Source organism: Nilaparvata lugens, chromosome 6 (genome assembly GCF_014356525.2).
Source record: "Nilaparvata lugens isolate BPH chromosome 6, ASM1435652v1, whole genome shotgun sequence".
Classification (NCBI taxonomy): Eukaryota; Metazoa; Arthropoda; class Insecta; order Hemiptera; family Delphacidae; genus Nilaparvata; species Nilaparvata lugens.
In genome coordinates, this window is record NC_052509.1 from 39,681,951 (window position 1) to 39,706,849 (window position 24,899).

The window sequence follows — 24,899 nt, forward strand, 5'->3', positions numbered from 1 at the left end:
AAAAAAAATGCCATAGACTGAAAGTCATTTATCAACTTTAGTGGTTGATATACATTTCCGATTCATATTAACACTAGTCACATCACTCAAAATTTGTTAGGACCTTCATCTTGAAACAGTGATTTAACAATGAACATGAAATTTCACATGATGCTAATAATTCATAAAGCACATTATCAACTCATAAAAATCAGATTTGTCTTATTCGTAACAGTTGACTTTTGACTCGTGACAAAACGCGACAATTAATTTCGTACAAATGTCATAAATCCTCCCAATACCCAATACCTTATCTAAATCACACCATATTTGATGGAGTTTCGTAACATTTCTGATGATCAACTTTTCCCAATCAATTTCTGCGATATGGAGCTCTGTATTGTTATTTTCACCATCTTTCCAATTTCTTGCAAAGCTATCAGCTCAGTCACTAATATTATGAAATAGTTTTTCACACGCGATGCATCCATTTGTATTGGAAACCACTTGTACGACACCGGCTGTTTCAAAAGCATTGATTATTTATCATGAATAACAGTGGCATAATATCCGTTCTCGTTCAGCTCATGTGAGAGGTATATCCGCTTCTTTAACTTTTTTCTATGTAGTATAGGCTATATTATTTCTTTGCCAAGCAAGACATGCATGTTTGTCTAGTTTGAGTACAAAATCGATTATGTAGTTTTTAAAGACTCTTTCACCTTTCCTATGCATGTTTACAAATGCAACTGTTAAAGTGATTTCATTTCCCTAGATAATATAGGCCTAGTACCCCCTGAAAGGAGAAAGCATGCATTTTCAAATAAGGGCCGGTGCAGCTATGAAATGAAAACGCGGTACTCCACGTGAAAATTGTTCTTCTACGAACTAATAATTTTCGTTTTCTACAAACTAAGATTAGTGTTCAGTATTTGACGGAATATTAGTTCAATTTATTTTATTAAATTTGATTTTTGTGGTACCTGACGTGGATTTTCGTCTTTACAAGGCTTTCCGAGTCTCACTTGATTTTAATGTCATTTTGATTTTCATTATTTACTTGAATGTTTTTGAATACTAGTAACACACTTATTTAATTACAAAATAAAAATTGCATTACGTAAAATGATTATTGTAATTTCATATTGAATATTTGAATTACAATTTTGCAATCTTGATATTCATATAGCATTCTCTATTTTTGTAATTTTCCATTATTCCTATACCATGTTTGACACTGATACGCAAGCAGAAGCAGTAACATCCATTGTATTGTTAGTCGAACAGTCCAATCAATTTCCAAGTTAACGTACCATGAGGAAAGCTGAGAGATGTTAATCTCAAATTAAGTTTTGATTGTTACTTGAAATGATCAATTGAATCAATCAACCCCTACCCAAAAATCGAACCCACGTGAATCTGCTCACATTATCTTTATCAGTGATTGAACGTCATAAATTTAGCCGCTTGCGGCTATTTTCAATCATGGCGTGAAATTTATTCATAGAGATAGAAGCTAAATTGCCAAATAGAATGAGTTATTAATGTTTCACTCCCAACAAATTACTGGTGTCGAATTGATATTTCGTGTTATTGTGATTTGATTGCTTGACATTTAATTGTTCGTTTTTCATTTCTCAGATGCTCTTAAATTCTCAGTTTCCATTGAAACTTGCTATCCTTGTAAACTACCCACCTCTCACACACCTTGGTAGAATGATCCAATTTATGAGTTTACAATGCCCCAACAATTAATCGATTATCTCACTACTAGTCAATATCAATGAATGAAAACTTCACTTATCATATTATATGTATATATACTGTTCTAGAGAGGATGGCTGGTTCTAGATAACTGCAATGATTTTCAACATAACTATATATATTTTTAAAAAAAAAATTAAGTGACCTGGCTAGCTCAGGTCTGGTGAGTTTTCAGGTCGCAACTGATCAATTTCAGGTTCTTTGACATGACCCAGCGACTGATTTTTAGGCAGCCGAGACCGACGGCTTAAAGTGTCCGTCCGAAACACGGGAGTATCAGAGCTGGTGCTGTGAAGAGCCGCGACTAAGGACTACAATTAAATATAATAAGGACTATAGTTTTTGAAATCACTCGACCTAATGCTGAATCACACTGGACTCTGAATAGAATTTTCTGGGTACCGTATACTAATAGAATATTCTTGTGTATTCTGAATCACACGACCTAATGAGACTTGAGGACTGATGTTGGCTACATTCTTCTTAGTTGGAAGTAGTGAAGTTTGTATTAAATTAGCAATAGTTGGTAAATTACCTAATTATTTAATAATGTGTTTTAGGAGTACAATGATGTTGCCTAAGATGGCGCTGGACATAGCGGTGCCGGCGACGGTGTTGCGCAGGCGCCGAGGAGCTATCTGGTGCATAGTCGAGGAGGATCTCAGCAAGATTGCTGACGAAGATTATGATGCTGAAGAGGTACGGTCATTACAAGTTCAAATCTAATTTATTTATTTATTTATAATGTTGATTTTCATTGCAACTAGTCTCAGAGACTTACCATTAATTTTTATTTCTCTATAAATCATACGCTATGAAAAAACTATAATACTTCAGTTAATACACTGATGATCCAAGTAGTTCTGAAATTATAAGAATAGTAAAATCATAGATTCATAGTAAACTAGTTCAAAAGGCTTCCTTTTCTTTAGCCTCCTATTTGGATGTCCATTGTGTAGTAGTTGGTTTGCCTCAGGGTTGACATGATGATGGAGTCTCGACTCATGCCTCATGACCTCATGCCTCGACTTATCTTACTGATCGTTGGAATTGAATCAACTATATTTGTCTTGTAGAATCTTCATTTGCCCTCTAATGCCTAATTTATTTGGAAACATTATCAAACTGAGAAAATCCAAATTCAGCCACCTCTGCCCTTCATGATGTGAATCGGATTACTGGATATATTTTGTTAATTGTAATAGAACTTTGTTAATTGTAATAGAGCTAGCGGAGGAATTCCCTCAATAGAGCCATTAGGTACAGGGTTATATGAGGAGATGATAATCGAATCAGTGAATATAATATCACTGTTCTCCATGTATAATAATGTTGTCAAATCATAATCTATTAAACTGACACTTTTCTGTCTGAATGTAAAAAGTAATATTGAAAGTTCCTAAAGAGGTGTCAATATTAGTTGTCTCACAATTAATTCGTATTTGATGATGATTGAATTATGATTCAAAATTTGTTTGAACTTTGTTACATGCAGTAAATTCAGAGTTTTTAATAGCTTCGAAGCGGTTTCATGTAAATATTTAGTGAGTGCAGCTTGATTGGTGTCTTGTTCAATAGAGAGCAAATAGCAATAACGTGGATAGAGTGGTGCTAGTGAGCCGAATAATTGAATCATTTGAGTTGCAATCAACTCATTACTCGCTTCCGATTATTGATGTTGGCATTCAATTTGCGCGCTGAACCAGTCAAACGGTCTATTATGGCGGTTCCAATGTTATGAATCAGATCCGGGGAACAGAATGCGAAATGTCAAATCGAATAAATAGGGGCGCACTCAGGTAGACCTTGACAATGTCATTTTTGACATATACTGACGTGACTCTGCCTCTTTTATCAATACTCTGCTGCCTTTTTTATCTGTGAGTCGGCGTTATGAGCGCCGAGAAAAGAAAACACAAGAGACGGAAAGCCAGGCCAAAGCAAACAAATTGTTGTCGATTCTCGATGGCTTCCTTTGATTTAGGTCATAAAAGCGCCTAATGAGTATGCACCAGCACTCAACTTTCACTGTAACTTACTTGAGATTCATACAAGGTCTATTGCCGCAAATGGCTGTCTTGTATGTAACTAATAAAATAGTTTTATCAGGCTTCCGGTACTGCTCACAACACATTCTCACCGGCTATTTATTATGTACAACTGTACAATTGACCAGTTAGGTCAGAAAGCCAATCAGTTAGTCCACAAAAGCCATAATTATGTAGGTATTGAACTCTTCAACGCCCTTCCCGCCAGTGCCCGTGCAGTACCTTTGGTGAAGTTCAAGTCAGTATTGGGTAACTGGATAAAGGGCAAGGCTTTACTCCATCACTGAATTTAATGAATGTAGTAAATCTGACTTGCTGTTTGTTTAGATAAAATTATTAGAATTACTAATTTTTGTTATAAGTAAGTTAATTTAGTATTGTAAAATAATTTGTCTTACTGTTTAGTTTGGTAATTTTATTAGCTTAGTCTTTGTATATTGTGTTATTTAATTAGTGATATAAGTGATGCACTGTAACTCACTCTCCATCTCTAGCACCATCATCATCAACCAGCCCATACTAGACTTATTAGAATACTTATGTTAAATTTCATTAGTGATATAAGTGTTGCAATGTAGGCCCTAACTCACTCTTCATCTCTAGCACCATCATCATTATCATCCAGCTCATACTAGACTTAAAATACTTATGTTAAATAAGTTGTCTGGAATAAATTGAAATTGAAATTAGGTGAAAATTGACAATGACGCATGGGGTTAGTCGTTAGCCAGCTGAAATCGGTTGAAATTTCACAGCTTACTCATAAAAGGGATTTGACAAGTTGTATTACCATTTTAAAAGATAAGTCGATCTTATTAGGGTAATTGAGAGCTTGTGCTTATTTAACATAACGTATTCTTTTGTGACACAATCTTCTGTAGAAGGAGTATTTATAAAATACATTATAATTATATCAGTAGAGTTCCTCAATGTTTTATTCCAGTAATTTACATCTTTGATTGTTTTTTCTAGGAATTGATGTTGCATAATCTTCATCTAATGGATAATTTGCTGATCTATTAAAAATGAAATATTATGTGAATAGTTCAATACAATATTTTGAGATTCTAGATTCTCATAAAATTACATTACTCCATATGAATTATTTATGATTACCCAGCGAACTTCTTACCGCCAAAAAGTCAATGTATCTCATGTCACACTTGACTTTATTTGGTGAATCATGAAATTTATCTGACAGACAATCAATATTTTTATTTACATCTCAATACGGACTTCCTATGTGCTTAAAACTACCGTTTTAATACCAGTAAACAATTTTATCACAGAGTGACGTTTTTATTAGAGCTGATAAGTTCATATGCTAAATCATATTATCACAACATGATCTTGAACCATGATGATCTTCCCGTTCTACGTTAGCCGCTCTGCCAACAATTTCGAATACATAGGTCTGTAAAATGGATTAATATTTAATTATTATTAGCCCCCCTATTAAAATTTCTGGTCAGAAACCATCCCCAATATTCACACAACATATTCCCAAAGTTTCATTCCGTTCTGTCAAGTAGTTTTCGAGTCTATAGGGAACAAACAAACTAACACACAAACAGACATTCATTTGTATATATATAGAGATGGAAGATTTTATTAGAGATTGCAGTTCAACCAACTGCTGGAATGTTCCCGGTTTGGACGCAATTTTTGGAGTTTCAATCATAAAATTTTCTCTGCTATTCACTCCATTGATCAATTTGCAGTAGCAGAAGTCCTTAGTTCTATTTATATAGCTTCAATTGGATATTTGATATAATTATTATTTATTACTTAAAATCACATTCTTCATTCGTATATAATGGTCTATCATTCGGTATGTTGAAAATTTTCTACCCTATTTTACATTATTTAAGGCAAGATTATCAAAAGAGAAAAAGGTTTATTTTCCAATGTTGAAGAATCTATGTGGAATGATAGTGCTTAATGCATGTTTGTGATAAGACTTGTTTCCCAAATGGTCTATCGGGTTACTAAGTTCTCTTAATTGTACCTAATTACTTCCTAACATGTTTGGATTTTTTTGTTTCAAAAGCACTTAATTTTTTTTATTCACTGATTTGATATCATTTTGAGAAATTAAAAATATGAGATATTTAAATTCATTAATATTCAAATTGTAAAAAATCGAAGTAGAATAGTTTGAACATGCTAAAATAGATTAACCGATCTATCGTTAGGCTAGTCCATGGTGGCAAGCTCCTAAGTGATCACGATTATCTTTCAATCGTGCTAACAATAATATTATTGTACAAGGTTTGTCTCTTCGACGTGATTTGGTATATTTTCCGCTGAATTTAATCGATGAATGTTGAATAAGAACGTTTTACAGATTAGATACCATACAGTTCTCTGTCAGTGAAATTTTCTATCTTCTGCAATAATTCATTCAGTATAATGATAATAATAATGATCAATAATGAGTAATGATTAATAATGATCAATTCTCAAATATATTCAATGATTAATATTATTAATTATTAATAATGATCAATTCTCAAATATATTCCTAACACATCACATAGCCATTAAAAAACTTGATTGGTATAAAATAGCTATTTTTATATCTAGTGTGAAAAGTACTGTTTTTTCTCCCTGAGGGAAAAGTTTGAAGCCCGAGGCGAAGCCGATTTCACTCGTGATGTACACAATCCTTAAAAATTCCTTAAAAATAAGGAAGGTCCCCGCAAGGTTAAAAAACCTGTGCGCAGAGGCAGAGTGTTTAAAAAATCTAGATATTTTTAATTTTCAGGAAAAAAAGATGAACTAAATTAATTCAGTGAAAGGAAACAATAAAAAAACTGAAAGAAAAATCACTAAATTTGAAAAGAAACTTACTAAACTTAAAAAGAAACTAAAAACCAATAAGAAAGAGTAAGAAGGAAAAGGGGAGTAAAAAAGGATAGGGGAGAAGGCAGAGGGAGACCTAATAGAATTAAGTTTTGTTTCTCAAGATGAATATTGGAGAGAATAAGAGAAAGTTTGCTTGGCTTTGGCAGCCACTATTTAAATTATTATATCATTTGAAGCCAACCACTCATTTATATCTCTTACCAGCTTTTTACTCAACTTATTGGTGATGAATTGATGAGGGATTTTATTTATGAGTTTTGATACAATCTCCTAAATACTTCACTAGAGCAGGGTATTTTCCCTGATGATCTGAAACAAGGAAAAATTTTGCCAATTTTCAAGAGCGGTGATTCTGAAAGAGTTGAAAATTATAGACCCATTAGTATTCTAAATGTAATAAGTAAAATTTATGAAAGAGTAGTTTTAAATAGGCTATTGATGCACCTGGAAGAAATTAATTTCATATGTGATGAACAGCATGGGTTCCAGAAAGGGAAATCTACTAAGACTGCAATAGTATCCCTTGTTGAAAGACTAATAGATATAATAGATTCAGGTGAGAAGGCAGCCGCAATATTTCTTGATTTATCCAAAGCTTTTGATTGTGTGAACCATAGAATATTATTGGAAATACTAAAAACTGTAGGTGTGAATGGTATAGAACTAAAATGGTTTGAATCATATCTCATAGGTAGAAACCAGTGTGTTGAGCTTACCAAGGTGGATGGGAATGAAATAGTAAAAATTAAATCTCAAAAACTGGAGGTCCAGGCTGGAGTACCTCAAGGCTCAATTCTGGGTCCCTTACTGTTTCTGTTGTATGTGAACCAATTACCAAAAGAGTTAAAAGATCACAGAGCTCTGTTGTTTGCTGATGACACATCGCTTATCTTTAACAATTATTTATTAGATAGTCTTGAAATAAATGCTTTTACTGGAGTACAGTCAATTGTCCAATTCTTGAAGCAAAGGCAATTAACAATAAATAGTAAGAAATGTCAATCCTACAATTCAAAAGTAAATAAATTCAGTAGAGGATAGAGAAATAAATGTGTTTGTAGAGGAAAATGAATTAGACCAAGAAGAGAAAGTAGCATTCTTGGGAATTTTATTGGACAGGAAATTAACATGGCATCCTTACATTGAGAGGATATGTAATAAGATATCATCTGGGGTATTTGTCCTGCGGCAGCTTGCTAGGCTGAATGATAAAAAACTACTGTTAACTGCTTACCATGGACTTATACTATCTCATATTAGGTATGCTATTTTAGTATGGGGTAATTCATCTCAACAAAATATGGACAGGGTGTTTAAGATTCAAAAGAAGGCACTCAGATGTATAGAGAAAGTGAATAGGTTAGACTCTTGTAGGCCTTTATTTAAAAAGCTTGGTCTATTAACTGTGCCATCTTTGTATGTACACTAGAGTCCCGATTAACCGAGTTAATCGGGACCGCTACAACCTCGGATAGTCAAATACTCGGTTAACACGGGGCCTAATCTAAATAAGGGGTTAAGGAAATCAAATAAAAATACGTACCATGTGATGTACACCAACATGAACTATATTCAAAACCACACAACTAGATAATAGTAGTACATACTTTAAAGTATTAAAAAGTTACAAAGGTTTGAAAAAATCTTTGACAGTTCTTTGTGTAATCGAACTGCTTCGCTTCTTAGCTGCCAAACTGACCTTGACCTTGGCCGATCCGAGGCTCGGTTAACACGGAACCTCGGTTTGACCGAGACTCGGTTAATCGAGACTCTAGTGTATATGAAGTTGTAATGCATGTGAAAACGAGTGGTGTGATCCAGAATTCAGATGTTCATGAGTATAATACGCGAAACAGAGCAGATTATCATATAATGGGTCACAATAGTAGGTTATTTGAACAAAAACCAGATTATATTGGTAGGAAATTTTATAACAAGCTACCTCAAATCTTGAAAAGTAATGATGATTTGAAGATTCTCAAAAAACAAATTAAAAAATATTTAGTTGATAGAGCTTTTTATAGTGTACAAGAATTCCTTTCAAACCTAAACTAGGTTGAACTACTTAGTGTTAGAATTATTATGTAATAACATGACTTGTCTTATACTCCATGACTGGAGTCTTTAGGACGTAATCTAAAAAAAAAAAAAAAAAAAAAAGTCTTCTGCAGATAGATAAATTAGTGTCAGCAACCTGAAAAGTGATGATGAGGGACGAAGATTATATGTAGATTCACGCAAATTGAATAGATCTTTATGTTTGTTCATATAAGTTATGAGAATTTTAATATACAACTGCCTTACAGTTAGAACCTTGAATTAAAAAAAAAAGGATTTTCACTCGGATAGCGTCTAGGCTTTCCTAGTATAGCTTTGATTAGGGTTTTTTGAATGACAAAAATTTTATCTATATGATTAGAATAAGATCCACCCCAAATTCTGATCCCATATCCAAGATAAGATTGTATATAGGCAAAATATAAAAGCTTTGAAACCTCGTTGTCACTAACTTGGCTAATATTACGAAACTTACTTATCCAATGTTTAAGTTTATTACAAGTAGTGTTTATGTGGACATTCCATCTTAAATGTTGGTCAACCATTATGCCAAGATATTCAACATGTTGTTGTCTTTTCAACTTGGAGCATGAGCAATTAGTCAAATCTAAATTTGGGCAATCTGATTTATGCATTCTGATTTATGTTGTCTAGAGCATGTGGCAGACCAGCAGCAGTTGGTGAAAATGTCATGAAGTTACTTTTATTTATATTTAAGGTCAAGATATGTTCATCAAGCCAGGATTTTATAATTTTAAGACCAGTTTCTGATTTATTCTTGGCTTCCTCCCATGTAGCTCCAGTGAATAACAATGATGTGTCATCCGCGAAAGAGATTGTCACACAATTCTCTACCTCTAGTTTGATAAGATCATTGATGTATAAAAGAAAAAGAATCGGTGACAATACTGTACCTTGTGGAAGACCGTAATCAGAGAGTTCTTTGCAGCTAGTTTTATTGTCAATTTTGAGGAATTGATATCTATTGTTTAGATAGCTGGTGAGAAGTTTAAGGGGTACTCCACGAATGCCTAGCTTTTCCATTTTTATTAGAAGTTTAGAATATGGGACAGTGTCAAAAGCTTTGGCAAGGTCTAAGAATATAGCTATTGATTTCAAATTATTATTAAAATTATTAGAAATTGTTTGGGTTAGAAGAGCAATGACATCTATTGTACTTTTATTTGATTGAAAACCTAATTGATGTTTATGAATGATATTATGGTTTAGTAAATAGGTAACTAGATGGGATTTAATTAATCTTTCAAATATTTTGGAGAAACTGCTCAACATACTGATAGGACGGTAATTTGCTGGATTTGAAGGGTCACCCGTTTTATGTAAGGGAATAATATTCACTAATTTTAAACTATCTGGAAAATGACCCTCCAAAAAACATCGATTTATTATTATTGTCAAAGGTCTGACAATAAATGGCCAAATAATTGTTAAGCATTTATTGTTAATTTTGTCAACACCTGGAGCTGCGTTAGTTTTCAACAATTTCAAAGTGGTAGAGACTTCATTTTCATTTGTAGGAGTTATGAAAAACGATTCATTGGAATTCTGTAAACATGAATCCTTGAATTTGTTACCTGCAGTTGAGATAGGATTATTTTTTTTTCAATTCTTCAGCATAAGTTTTTCCAACCTGCACAAAATGTTGATTTAGTACATCGGCATCCATTTTTGGAAATTGTGTTGTACTTCTTTTCCTTCCCAACATTCCATTCAATGTTTCCTAAAATTTTTAAGTGTTATTTTTATTTTGATTTATTCTGTTTTTATAGCAACTACATTTACTTTGTTTTAGTAATTTATTGAGAAAATTTCTATAAGTAATATATTCCTCCTTCAAAATTGTATTAAAAGGCTGTTTTGTCAGTGTTTTAAACATTCTGTCACGTCTTCTAATTGAATTTATAAGGCCACGTGTGATCCAAGGTTTGAGAGGTTGGAGTCTATGAGGAATGTTTACTCTGACAGTAGCGTGTTCAATGTGATTTGATATCTTGTCTGTGAACATGTTCATTTGATCGTTAACGTGGAGATTTGCTTCTAATAAGTCATCCCACTTCTCTGTTTCTATTGAGAGTAACAATTTATTATAGTCTATTTTTGTATATGAAGGATTAGGTTTTACAGAATTTTAAAGTTCCGTGTTTAGATCTATGTGGATGCTGACACAAAAGTGATCTGTAATATTTGTTTTTATTATTGAGCTTATTACATTATTAGGATGAAAGGTGGAGTTTTTGAAAAATATATGATCTATACATGATTCTGATCCATTATTTATTCTAGTAGGTTTATTTATAAATGATTTCAAACCATTTAGAGATAGAATTTCGAAATACTCGTTTGAAATCAATGTATTTTTATTCAAATGAATATTTAAATCACCTGCAAAAATTATGTTTGGCCGGTTTCTATAAGAATGTAAGCAATCATTTAAACCATTCAGAAATATATCTATATTAGTTGAATGTGATCTATAGATTGCGATAAGGGTTATCTTTTTGTTTACTCCGGGCACCTGAACTTCCAAGACAATCGAGTTTGATTCTGTTATCTCAAAATTCAACTCATCTACTATCAAATCACTTTTATGAAAAACCGAGATCCCATCACATTTATTTATTTTACCTGGCTTATTGATTACTGAGTATCCTTTCAAATTTAAATTGAAGTTTTCATTATCAACCACCAAAGTTTCTCTCAATATAATAATATGAAAATCTACAGAACTATTACTTAATGTATATGAAAACTCATAAAAATTTTTATTTAGACTTCGGATATTTATATGAATAATATTATTAAGGTAAGATTTACTATCGATATTACCAAACAACTCTGTCTGATGACATTGAAAGATATCATCTATCTGAATAGTATTATAGGTCTCAAGAGAAATCAGTTCATCAGAGTCATTTATGATAACCATAAGAAAGAGAAAGAACAAAACAAAAAGAAGAAATTGAGAAAAGTATGTATAAAGAAATGAAAAAAGAAAATAGATAAAAGTTCAATAGAAATTAATAACAAAACCAGCTCCCGGCTTTTCACAGTCACCATATAATTAAATAACAAGTCCAGTTAACTTCAGATTCAAGATAAAAAAGTAGGTAAAGTCCAAATAGTTAATAATAATAATCATCATTTTTACTTTTGTAGTTTTAATAGGTCATCATCATCTTGGGAGATCCTTTTTGCCGGTGAGTCCTTACTCTTTCTAACCAAAATCTTCCCCTCCCTCACCCAAACAAAGGCTAAATCACCATTTTTTTGCCAAGCCTTTCGCTTTACCGAGTAGGTATTTGTTATAGGAAGTCAAATGTTCATTGAAATAAACTGATTGTTTTGAAAGATTCGGGTAGATTTCAGTAGAGCACAGACGACCTTTCTTTTTAGCAGAGCCTCTCCAAAGCATCTTTGTTGACCGAGAAATGAAACGAACAATAATTGGCTTTGTTTTTAACTTAGTAGAAGGGACCCCATGTGCTATAGAGATGTCTTCTCTTTTAAAAGGTACATTAATTGCGAGGGCTGCCTTTTTCAAAACCGAATAAATGTCCTCTTTTTCGGTTTCTGGAATACCCACAATCTCAAGGTTATCCGAGTAGGAATGTTGTTTAAGATCATTCATTGTTTGTTGTAGAATCAAATTTTCAACTTTGAGTTTCTCGCAATCCTATTTCAGCTTTTCATTCTCCGCACACACAGTTTGTAATGTCTCTTTCAAGTCTGATACTGTAGTATTTAGAGCGACAATATTAGAATTCAGTTCATTAAATTTTGAATTTATAAACTCGATGAAGAAGTCTTTTAATGAGTCCAAAGTGTGTTCACCCTCAGAGTTTCTATCACTTGACGTCTCACCTTTACAATAAGCACATTTCCAGTTAGCCTTACCCGAACCATGCTTCACGAATTTATCCATAGTGCGAAGCTTAGTGCAGGTGGGATGGTAAACATTTTTACACTCTGAGCACTCAATAATTTCTTTTATGTTATTGAATTCATTTTTACACTCGAAACACTCGTCAGACATGATTATTGCAGTAAATGTAATTGCACAATTTCGCACTAAAATAAAAAAACGAAAAGACCCGGTACTTTCAGGTTAGAAATAGAACAAGATTCTTCGACTTGAGTGATAAGATAGTCGTCATCCGTTCTGATCGAGATCTAGCTCAACAATGAAATTATTATTTGATCAATATATTTCATATATTTCATATATTGATCAAATGTCTGGTTGAGGTATTGAATTTAGTTGGTTTAATGACTACTCCATGAAATTATGCTTCCTCATCTGCGCTGAGATCTTCTAACCTATTTCAAATTTAAGTTTTTGAAATAGAGATGCTTCCCATGTTATTTAAATGGAGTCACTTTTACGCTCTAGGGAGTTTTTCTGTTTTTCCTCCCGAGAGCGAAAAAGTGACACTTTAGTATTAGTATTATGTTTGAGGGAGTAAAGTAGGCTCTTTAGTCAGTAGGTGGAAGAAAAATAATTTTACAAGAAATTTATTTTTCCAACTAAATTCATTCACATTTCTTTCGGGAATGTAATGCTAGGATTTTAAATACATATAAGAAGCTATTTTTGAATCGTATCGTGCATAGAATGCGATGAAAGAGACTAGAAGCAACTTGTTGATGGATGCTATAAGCGGTAAAAAAGATGGCCGATAAAATCAGTCTAAAACCGTACATCCTGAAGTGAACGACCCATAGGAATAGGATTAGTTTTTTTTTTATTAGCGTTGCATATCATTCATTCCATCTCGTTGATCATCATCACATGGAATCCAAGACTGTTCTCATAAATTAATTAACGAAATAAATCAATAGTCAAAAACATTCACAATACAATATTGTTGAACAATCACAATATTGTAGATTATCAAAATTCTGTATTGACATAATCTGTCAATACCACTCAATCTACTTACTACTCTTCAGAAATCGATAAACACATAAATATAAAAAACGAATACTAAACTATATTTTATTAGTTTATACTAATATTATCGAAGTATAAACGATTCGACAAATGGAAAATGGTTTTATCCTGAAGTGTCAATTCCAAATAACTGGACGAATTTTGTGTACAGTTGGCTTACTATGTAAAGTAGATCATTGTAATTAATTGTATATGATTTGGGCCTTTGAATTTTGAATATCATCTGAAAAGCACTATTTTCCTCACTCTTCTATACATATATATATTATATATATATATTATATATATATATATATATATATATATATATATACAGGTGATTCATAATAATGGTAAAATATACGTGATAGTAGAATTAAAAATGAGGAAAAAAGTTAATATAAACATATATCCATAAACGCTTCATTAGCGAGCTATAAGATTTCGCCCGGAATTCAGTTCCTCTTGTGAAATACACCGATGCTGAATTGTTTGGGGACTAGTTTATGAAAAACTTATGCTGGATTCATATGGAAAAATATCTGAAAAATCGAATAAAACTAGTCTGGAAGCTGTAGTGTGAGTAGTTTTTGAGAAAAAAGTTGAAATATGCAAAAAATCTAAGTAGAAAAACACAGACTTCTACGTTTGATGCCCAATAACTTTCTTTAATGACCAGTAAACAAATAATTTTTCGCAATAAAAATTGTAGAGAATTCAATTCTGAAAAGAATTATGTAAGCTGTGTAAACTAAATTCAAAAAAAGTTGAATAAAATGTATTCTTATGTAGTACATTACACCACAAAAATTTGCTGTTTTATGAGGAGAGAACAGCTGATAACTCATAAGTTGTAGCTAATTGCAAATAAAATATTCGGTTTTTTATGAAAAGTTTTTTTTTATATGAAAGTAGCATATCTAAATGACATTAAACTTATACCAAAAGACTAGTAGATTATGCCATTAAGCCTGGGAGGAAGCTCGAACAGAAGTAGATGATCTCCTATGATTCCTGCCCAAATGTTTACTGAAAACTGATGTTGTGGAATATTAGGATTAATGGCATGAGGATTCTCAGCTGCCCAAATATGTTGGTTGTGGACGTTAACGATAGCTGTTCTTGTAGAGTGTGACTCGTCGGTAAATAAAACGGTTGTTAAAAAGTTTGGGTAAACAAGTTTTACTAAAAACCATCGGCAAATACCAGCACAGGGAATACAGTCTCGTGGCAATAGAGTATGAACCTTCTGGAGGTGGTATGGATGTAATTGTTGCTATTTTAGTATCCTTCAAATAATAGATTGATTGACATTAAACTGCACTGACAATTCTCTTGTGCTCTTCTCTGGATGTACATAAATTTCATTAAGAACTTGTTCTTCTAACTCAACAGTCATAGTAGATCGGGGTCTGCCTGCATAAATGTGCTCTTTGGATATCAAAGAATCTGTTTCAGACCGACGTTGATGAATAGTGGCAGAAAACCTTGAACTTGGACATACTCGGTTAGGAAAGTACTCTTGATACAAACGTCTTGCTTCAGTACTTTTACAGTAGTCTCCCATTCCATACATTAAATGCATGTCAGCTAATTCGGAGTTTGAATAATGTCTAAGATTACCTGCCATTTTTTAAAAAGTTAACACTTAACACAAAAGCAAAGTGGAATGGTTACAAATAACTGGTTAATAGATTAAACAAAAAACACAGCGCGGTTACAGTAGGCCTAACTTACAGTTTGTTTTTTCTTTTTTTTTCAACAGTGAGCTAAAATATTTCTGAAAATAATTTTCAGCTGATAATTTCTTTTAAATATTTTCTTATTTAAAACATAATAAATCAGCTGTTTTTGAACAGCTGTTAAAATCCATGTTTTATTTGCAATCAGCTACAACCTATGAGTTATTAGTTCTCTCCTCATAAAACAGCAATTTTTTGTGGTGTAATGTACTACATAAGAATACATTTTATTCAACTTTTTTTTGAATTTAGTTTACACAGCTTACATAATTCTTTTCAGAATTAAATTCTCTACAATTTTTATTGCGAAAAATTATTTGTTTACTGGTCATTAAAGAAAGTTATTGGGCATCAAACGTAGAAGTCTGTGTTTTTCTACTTAGATTTTTTGCATATTTCAACTTTTTTCTCAAAAACTACTCACACTACAGCTTCCAGACTAGTTTTATTCGATTTTTCAGATATTTTTCCATATATTCCCAGCATAAGTTTTTCATAAACTAGTCGCCAAACAATTCAGCATCGGTGTATTTCACCAGAGGAACTGAATTCCTGGCGAAATCTTTCACCCTGTATAGCTCGCTAATGAAGCGTTTATGGATATATGTTTATATTAACTTTTTTTCTTATTTTTACCTCTTCTATCACGTATTAAATTATTTTACCATAATTATGAATCACCCTGTATATACTCGTAAATCATGTAACAAGTTGAATGCATCAATTAACGTGAATATTTTATAAGATAATCCATTTTTTTCTTAATATTGATATTCACTTCACAATATTGATATTGGAGGAATCTCATCCGCACTAATCTGCTGAATAATAGAAATATTCAGGAAATGTATGAAATTAGGTTGCAGGTTCAGTAGGTTGCATGAGAACAATAGTAATTGCGGACAAAATTACATATTATCAGATTCACCAGATCAGAACTCTACAGTAGTATTTCGGTACTATCTGCAGAATCATTCACTATAATTGAAGGAAAAGCAGCAAGACCCGTGCAATTTTTTAGTTATTTTCAGGCGTTTTCTGCTGATAGTTAGTGCTAGATGAGACTTTAATTGCGGCAAGCAAGCGATTCTATCAGGTCTCATTTTCCTAATAATGAGCTTAGCTAGAAAATTAGTAAATCTCGTGTGAATCTTACATACACGTGATGGAAAATTTCTATTTGATATTATTTAGCTTTGAAGATTTGATTTGAAATATTACTAATAATCTAAATAGTATTTCAAAAATATTACATTGATCTCCTTCTATATCATATTTGAAATGAAAGCTCCATTCAATTCAGTTTAAAACTGCTATGAAATCTCTATGCATCTTATACTATCCAATTAATTTATATTCTAAAATTGTATGAAAAATAGAATATTGATTATTTGAATAGTGTTTATTTGAAACATAGTGTCTGTATCAAAACTAGTTTTAATTGAATCGATCCATTCATTATTTCAACTTTACTGATAAGTAACCTAGGTAGAATATCGGTAAAAAGCTTAATAATTTATTCCTCTCTTCTTCTCAAATTGTTTTTAAATGTAGCCCTTTAAAACTTGAGATTTTTACGTGGGATAATAGTATTCTGACCTGTGTTCTTTACGATAATTTCAATGAAAGCTTGAAAATCCTGTGTTACACATTGCAAGTTGACATCGGTCATTTTCTTTTTGCAAAAAATATTTCATTTCTGTGTGGAACATTTTCAAAGTCTGATCCTTAATTCCAGCTCTTCTTGAATAAAATAGAATGAAGTAATAGATTGAAAATCTATTCATAAAATAGTTTTGAATTATTTTAAGTCCTCTCTTCTCTTGCACAGTAAAGGACTTAGGGACTAGGGACTTGGGACTAGAATATCACTTTAAATTCCCTGTAATTATTGACTATTTCTTTGCAACAATCAGAAAATTCTATTATGAACATACAGTATAAACATAGTGCTGATCTGAATCGATCTATGGTAATAATAGGTATTGAAAGAATAAAAAATGTCATCGAAAATCTATGTACATTTAACTGGATTTAGAAGATCAATACGATAATGTGTTCTATCACAATTTAATGGTTATGACAGAAATGTTTAGGTGAGAACGTTGGGCGCAAACCTACTGCCATGGGGAGACAACTAAATTTATGAAAAGCTTGATAGCTTGAATATTGATCTGATATTTTTTACACGTTTCTAGTCTAAGACATAATATGTCTTCATTTTTGACTAATGATTGACTAATTTTTTATCTGTTTTGTCAATCGGCAGGAAAACGTTGGTTTTTCAAAGTTATCTTACTCCCTTATTTTTGGGTATTTTGAGAAATCAAGATGAATATCCCACCAAATTTCTTAAACGGATACAGTGTAAGTTATATTATTACTTAGCTACTGTACATACGTACTGTATAGTACAGTACCTATGTTGTTTTTACCGTATATGATAATAGAAAGTTTTATTGAAAACAGCCATAACTTCCTTGTTTTTGAATATTTTCGAAAATGGGACTTGCGCTTTTCCAGAATTAGGGGTCGCTGAATCCAAATCCGAAATCATAATCTTTCTATCTTCATTTTCAAGAAAGATAGTTTTTGAGAAAAAGGGATGACCGGAGAGACGTAGGATCACCATGTGAAAGCGGCGATTTGTCCGCTAGTATCTCAATCAAATCAGGTTTCTGCTTGCCTCGAGGGGAAAAGACGTGACAAAAGGAGGTTCCTGGCTCGGGATCACCATGTGAAAGACACGATTGGACTCAATACTTCGACAAAAAAACTTGAACACTGTTCAGTGTTCAAGTTGCACGTCTCCTATCGTGTGAAAGAGGCTTTAAAGCTATCATTGACTTAATTAATTTAAATTGACTTTGTTCACTTGTGAGAAATTTTGAATCAATAATAATGAATTCAGTACTTTGCAGTGTGTGCTGCTTTATTTTCACACAGCGGTGCTACATTCTTTCATTCTGAATATAAAAGACCTACCGTTCATTCAAGCATTCATGCAGTCTTATTCATTGCAAAACCAGCTACGATAAACGGTATTTCCAAGCTGTATTTTTTGTTATTTATTACTCACCTCTAGTTTGTTCCAAGGAGCTTCAATTATAGTATTGTTCTGTAATTCTTATTTCATCGCTCTGAACACCTGGGCTTGCAAAAAAATTGAATAGCTTTTTTAATGAATCGGTTTTAATTATTGTGCACAAACATTTGCTTCAACTTGGAATAATGATTTATTCAAGAACGACTCGTAAGAAGAGCCTGATAAGTGTTTGAATAATAGATTTTGATTAATTGAATATAAAATTAGACCAGACCCGCTATGATCATACATTAAATAGAAGACAAAAATGTGATACGAAATTTACGAGCTCATTTCAAGACTTCTTTATTCGATTCAGCACATTTTGAATGATACACTATTTACAATTAATGTTACAAAAGAATACTAATAAATTTGAATTTTGAAATCGATGAAGGTTTGTCAAGAATTTACTTATGAATAATTAAAGAAATACTCCATGTACGTGCCATTGATCATTCACGGAAATTATTGTCTTCAAACTTCAATTCAATTTTCTTCGGTTCTTCCAGCAGGTTTGTTCTACTCAATCAACTACTTGAGGTTGGGATTATGAAAGTTTTCTGTTTGAATTATATCATGTTACGAAATGAAAAAGTTCTTCATTATTACTTCTTGAGATATGAGCATCCAAATTTGAAATATCTGTAATAAGTCATTTCATAATTGCCAGTAAATTAATATTCATGAAATTTCGGGGATAATTCTACAAGGTATTGTTGATCAAATAACAAACTTCATTACTCAAAATATAAATTTTGGATGAAATTATTAAAACTTTCAAAGAATAATTCAAGATAACTCAAATCTAGTCATGCTCCAAGAATGGAATCAATTTCTGTAAAATTGTTATCCTGAGGAATGAAGTATGTCATTTGATAAACGATATCTTGAAAAATTTATTTCATAATTCTACGTTACATTGCTAGCAATATTTTGAATTAGCTAATTAAAAGAGAACTTGGGTAATAAAAAATCCTGCTATTTTCATATATTCTTCTGTAACATTTGTTGTATGTTCAATCAACTTCATTATAGGTTTTTAAAAACCTTGACATTTTATGAATTTAATTCATTTGAAAACGATCTATTTTTTGACTGTTCATTACATTCTTATCTGAAGGAATGTAGAGTAGTAATACCATGTACCACTTCTGATTTATTATTATTATTATTATTATTATTATTATTATTATTATTAGATATTGAAATAGAGATGGAGTACTCTCTTACTTTTCCAGTTGAAATGAAATTTACGTCTCCATTATCGTTAATCTGCTGGAACCTGGAACGGGAACTGATATTAGCTGTTCCTGGCTGTCTCATACGCAATCCAAACATCACTTGCTTTATAGATGCCATCAGATTTTATACGGTTCTTAGGGTCAACTGGTTCCAATACAATTTTATTATTTCCAGCTTGTTCCGTATACTGTGGATTTATTCGAAAATTAGCAACAATTTTCGATAAAATCGAGTTTATAAAACTTTTGCTCACTGTCTTGTTAAAGCAAATTTTGTCAGTTATTTGTGGGTTCTGCTCTTCATCTGATAGAAATGGTGATTTAGTCTGAAATCCGGTTTAACGCCGGCAATATTATGCTTCCTGTTGGTTGGAATATTTACAATTCAGAGACAAAATTATTCCCAGCTTATGCTAATATATTAAGAATGTCTGACTTGCTCTCAGATGCTTGTATTTTCCCTTTTGTTGCCAAATGAAGACTGTTTTTGGAGACTTTAAACCTGATGTCTTGAAATAGAAATATTGGTCCATTGATTTTTATCTGATCTCATTTTTGTTTCTCTCTCGTCGTCTTTCCTTTCAAGAAAAGAAAAATTTTCAAATTTATGGTCAATCATATTTACTAATTCTTAATAGACCTCATTCCAAGTCTCACTTTAAAACACTTCACAACAAATAATTTCCAATAAAGTGTTTTATCTTACTCTTTTCCATCAGTCTATCAATTTTAATCAATGCGTTTTTAATCATTCATTAATTGATTGTTGTAATTCATTACATACCATATCCACAGCAATAAAGTAAACTTATATTGATTTGGTAATGTTCAAACTTCAGACTGGTATCTATCAATTAGGCCTACTAACAGCCCATAGAAAATCGAGGGAAACTTCCTAGATCTAACTCTTTCATGTTGAATTTCCTCCAAATTGTATCCAAGATTTAATTTGAAAAGAATAATTTTTAAAGATTAAATTTTAACTAAGCCTCGAAGTAACAGCTTCAGCTTGTTATCAGAAACTTATTCATTTATTTATTACTTTTTAATTGTTTAATTTTATTACTTTGTCTTATCGTTTGTAAAAATTGAGATGTGACGACCTCTTTCCGTATTTTTATTTATTTTAGTGGTTTGAATAAGTTCTATTTTCTTTTCTATTGACATGTTTGCTGTAACCTAGTTGTTCAAACTCACTGCCGGCGCACAAGCTGTTCTTTGCCGATAGTGTCATTTTTTTTAATTTAGAATATTTATTCTATTAATCTGTATTATTTTATGGCAAATAAATGAATTTGAATTTGTATTATCAGCTTCATTGTCGATGATCTTGAGCTTGAGGGTTTCAATTTCTTCGGCATTTCTCAAAAAAACAATTCAAATCAATAGCAGCACATGCCAAAAATAGTCGTCCAACAAATTGCAGCAGCCATGGAAATCGCCATTCCGATTGCCTCTAAAAAACCTTGCCACAGTTCAGAAGTGTGTGCCGTGCATTTGAAATCAATTTTTCTCGGCCGGGGTCCAGCCTTGCTAGCAGCCTCCCCTCAATCTATACTACAACACTACACCACACAATATCCATCTATAGCAGCTGAGCACTATTATAGAAGGTACTTCATAGTAGTTTTATATAGCACACGAGTCAATACGGAATCCTCTGTACAGTAGGCCTATAGAGAAAAGTGCCGATGGTAGAAGGCTGAACGAACTTGTCATGGATTGCCTTGCATGGAAGATGTTATCTGGTATGGAATATCAGGGTATTCGTAAGCTTGACGCTGATTGGATGTCGCTATCTATCCTATCAGTAACCGCGTTCAAGTGTCCTCCAATTCACTAGACATTCTCACTCGTACTCATACTGATATACTTATACTCCATACCGTACAATGTACACTAATCAAATAATAATTCATCTGATAGGACTTCTCTATTGCTGCTAAGAGAAAATGTACTCTTGACATATCTGTGCTTACTCCTATAAAACTCATACTAGTTTAAAATAATATGAAATCATATACGTCTACAAACACTATTTATTGTTGTGATTATAACTTTGTTTTGATATTTAGTACACATGCTTGAAAATATAACGATCTGGATTTCTTGTGTTATTATTAGTCCAAGTCTCAATTTTTGCCAGTTTACAGCATTTTTTTTTTGTAAGATTAGACATGATAATGAGCATTTAGCCCTAGCCATGATAATGATTATTATATTTTTCATATTGAAAACTTCTTCAATAATCTCTTAGTACAAACTTGGGAAAATCCCAAAAATCCGTTGATTCCGAATACGCACGCACAAGACTATTGAAGGAATGAATGATGAGGGAGGGCATCATCCTCAGCAACTGAGAACTTGTAATCTTATAGGAGTTTGGTTTTGAAAAGAGTATGTAAAGGGATTGTTGTATATTTCAGTTGCATAATTTGTTTATTAGTACAGAATTACTTATCAATTATATGATATTGGAAGAGCAGAAACAGGCGAACCCTTTAATATTCCTCTCCCAAATTTAGATTATGAGTTCGAAATGAGGTTAAGACACTTTTTACTTTTTACTCCACATCACAATTTTCTGTCCAAAAATATTATTTCTTGAATTTTTTCTAAATTTATTTAATTTAAATTTATATGTATGAATTCTTCGTTCAATGCCCGCATAAACGTGTAATTGTTTCTGTGTGTTTATTATGAATCGCAGTATATTTGTATTTTATCGTCCTCTGTATCGTACTGTATTTTGGTTTTATATCGTGGTATATACAGAGTGAGTCATATATATGGGAACCCTTCAATGAATTGGAGACTGTTGTAGATATAATACTGTAACTTTCAGGATAAGTTATTGGTCTAATACTCCACCTTTTGACGTAAAACTGAATTTCAACCCCTCATAAGGGGGTGACTTGGGGGTTGTAACTCGAATATTTTAAATGTAAACACCCATTGTGTGGTACATCATTTTAAAGGAATTTTTGGAACAAGAAAGATGGTATCGCCAAAAATGTTCTATGATACTTGTATCCAAAATGGCGGCTGATTGAAGTTTTAGTTTTTAAAGAAATGAGGTGATGTAACTCAAATATTTTGAACATAAATACCCGTTGTGTGATACATCATTTCGAAGACCTTCTCAAAACTAGAAAGATGACATCAATAAAAATGCTCTATGATACATTTATACAAAATGGCGGCTGATTAAAATCTATCAAGTATTTCTTTAAAAACTCAAACTTCAATCAGCCGCCATTTTGAATAAAAGTATCGTAGAACATTTTTATTGATGTCATATTTCTAGTTTTGAGAAGGCCCTGAAAATATTCGAGTTACAACCCCTAAGTCATCCCCGTTCAAAATATTTGAGTTACAACCCCTCATTTCTTTAAAAACTAAAACTTCAATCAGCCGCCATTTTGGATACAAGTATCATAGAACATTTTTGTCGATGCCATCTTTCTTGTTTCAAAAAAACCTTTAAAATCATGTATCACACAATGGGTGTTTACATTTAAAATATTCGAGTTACAACCCCTAAGTCGCCCCCTTATGAGGGGTTGAAATTCAGTTCTACGTCAAAAGGTAGAGTATTTGACCAATAACTTATCCTGGAAGTTGTAGTATTATATCTACAACAGTCTCCAATTTATTGAAGGGTTCCCATATATATAGATTCCCACTCTGTATGTAGATTCTCGTCCACGAACACTGTATTATTGTATATTTATTACTATACATGTATTATCTATGTGTGATAATAGGACAAGAGTCATGTCGCAGGACGAGTTGCATGTAATTTAGCGACGCATGTTCGTGGGGATTGGCCTTCAATTAATGCCAACCATATTAATCATAGTAGAGTGTGTCAACCGACGGTAATTGGGAGTTGTAGTTGTAGTCTACACTACAAGTGTGCCACACTACACCTTGTAAGGCCTGATTCGGTTAACACTATCTTGATGGGTTCCAGTTGTGGTACTGTACACACCAAGACACCACGTTGTTTGCTGTCAACCAATTGATTGGATTGGGTCAATGTTGATAGAGGAATAATTGTGTTTTGTAATCAAAAATAAATTGTGAATGTCAACTAGCAGATCGTTGTTGCTTGTATCATTTTGTTAGCTGCTATTGTGTGAATATATAGAGCTGCCAGTTTCTTCATCATTCAACATTGGCTAGGTTTGTAGAGCCCTCCAGTGTCCATCGCTTCACTCTGCAACAATATTTTTCCCGTCCAACTGTATTTCCCAAGCTCATTCAAGCTTAATCCATTTTTTAAACTTAGTCAAGTTTGCACAGGCGGATTTTCTCAGTGAACTTGGCCGTTACAGTGAGAATATTATTCCATAAGTTATAACTATTCCTGATTGGGAATATTTGCATTAGGAACTCTATTTTCACTGTCCTAATATTTCACTAATACTAATATGTGGGAATCTGCCTTCACACATGTCAAAGTACTGCCTGAAACTGAAATCATCAGGAAGAATTTTCATGAGACATCTTTTTTGCAAGGATGATGCCCTAGGTAATTGAATCACTAGAAAGTGACATTGAAGCTAAATTCTGTAACTGTCAATATTGTCAATTATTGAATAAGCAAATAAATAAAACTCAGTTAATAAACCGGGCCAGTAGGCCTTGATGAGCAGTCATATTACCAAAAATTGGGAGCCAAAACTGGGAGCATACCACTCATCTAATCTGATAACTGATTTATGAGAAATAAATGCTTGATCCCTTTTCTATATCAATGATGGTTTGTATTAATATTCATTACTGTATCATCAACATTACCAAAAACGTATTTTGTTACTTCTAAATAATTTTAAATTTGATGAATTGAAGCACACATTTCCAATTACAGCAAAATCATCTAAATTTATAAAAGCTTTTTGCTAACTGACTAATTCAATTGCAATATGACGTCAAGATATGCGTCATCCATCCTAATCGTTTGATAAGTTTGAAGTTTTGTCAGTTATAAAGATAATAACTATCATTATTATTACACCTTAGTTCAATAAAAATACTGTTTGCATTGATTGGCATTGAACGGCAAGCAATCAATCGATATTACTTTATTCTATTTTACATTGAAATAATCCACTAATTCATAACAGACACTTAGAATATTAAAATGGGCTTGAA

At 32.3% G+C, this 24,899-nt stretch overlaps 1 protein-coding gene across 6 annotated transcripts in view; it reads left to right on the plus strand.

The window, feature by feature from the left end:
* LOC111045382 (high affinity cAMP-specific 3',5'-cyclic phosphodiesterase 7A) overlaps positions 1 to 24,899 on the plus strand; it is a 319,448-nt gene that overhangs the window by 8,526 nt on the left and 286,023 nt on the right. For all 6 annotated transcript variants that reach the window (XM_039430779.1, XM_039430781.1, XM_039430776.1 and 3 more), the window contains exon 2: positions 2,304 to 2,442. In XM_039430779.1, the coding sequence (XP_039286713.1) occupies positions 2,311 to 2,442 (132 nt within the window). In that variant the 5' untranslated portion in view covers positions 2,304 to 2,310. The remainder of the gene's footprint in view (positions 1 to 2,303; positions 2,443 to 24,899) is intronic.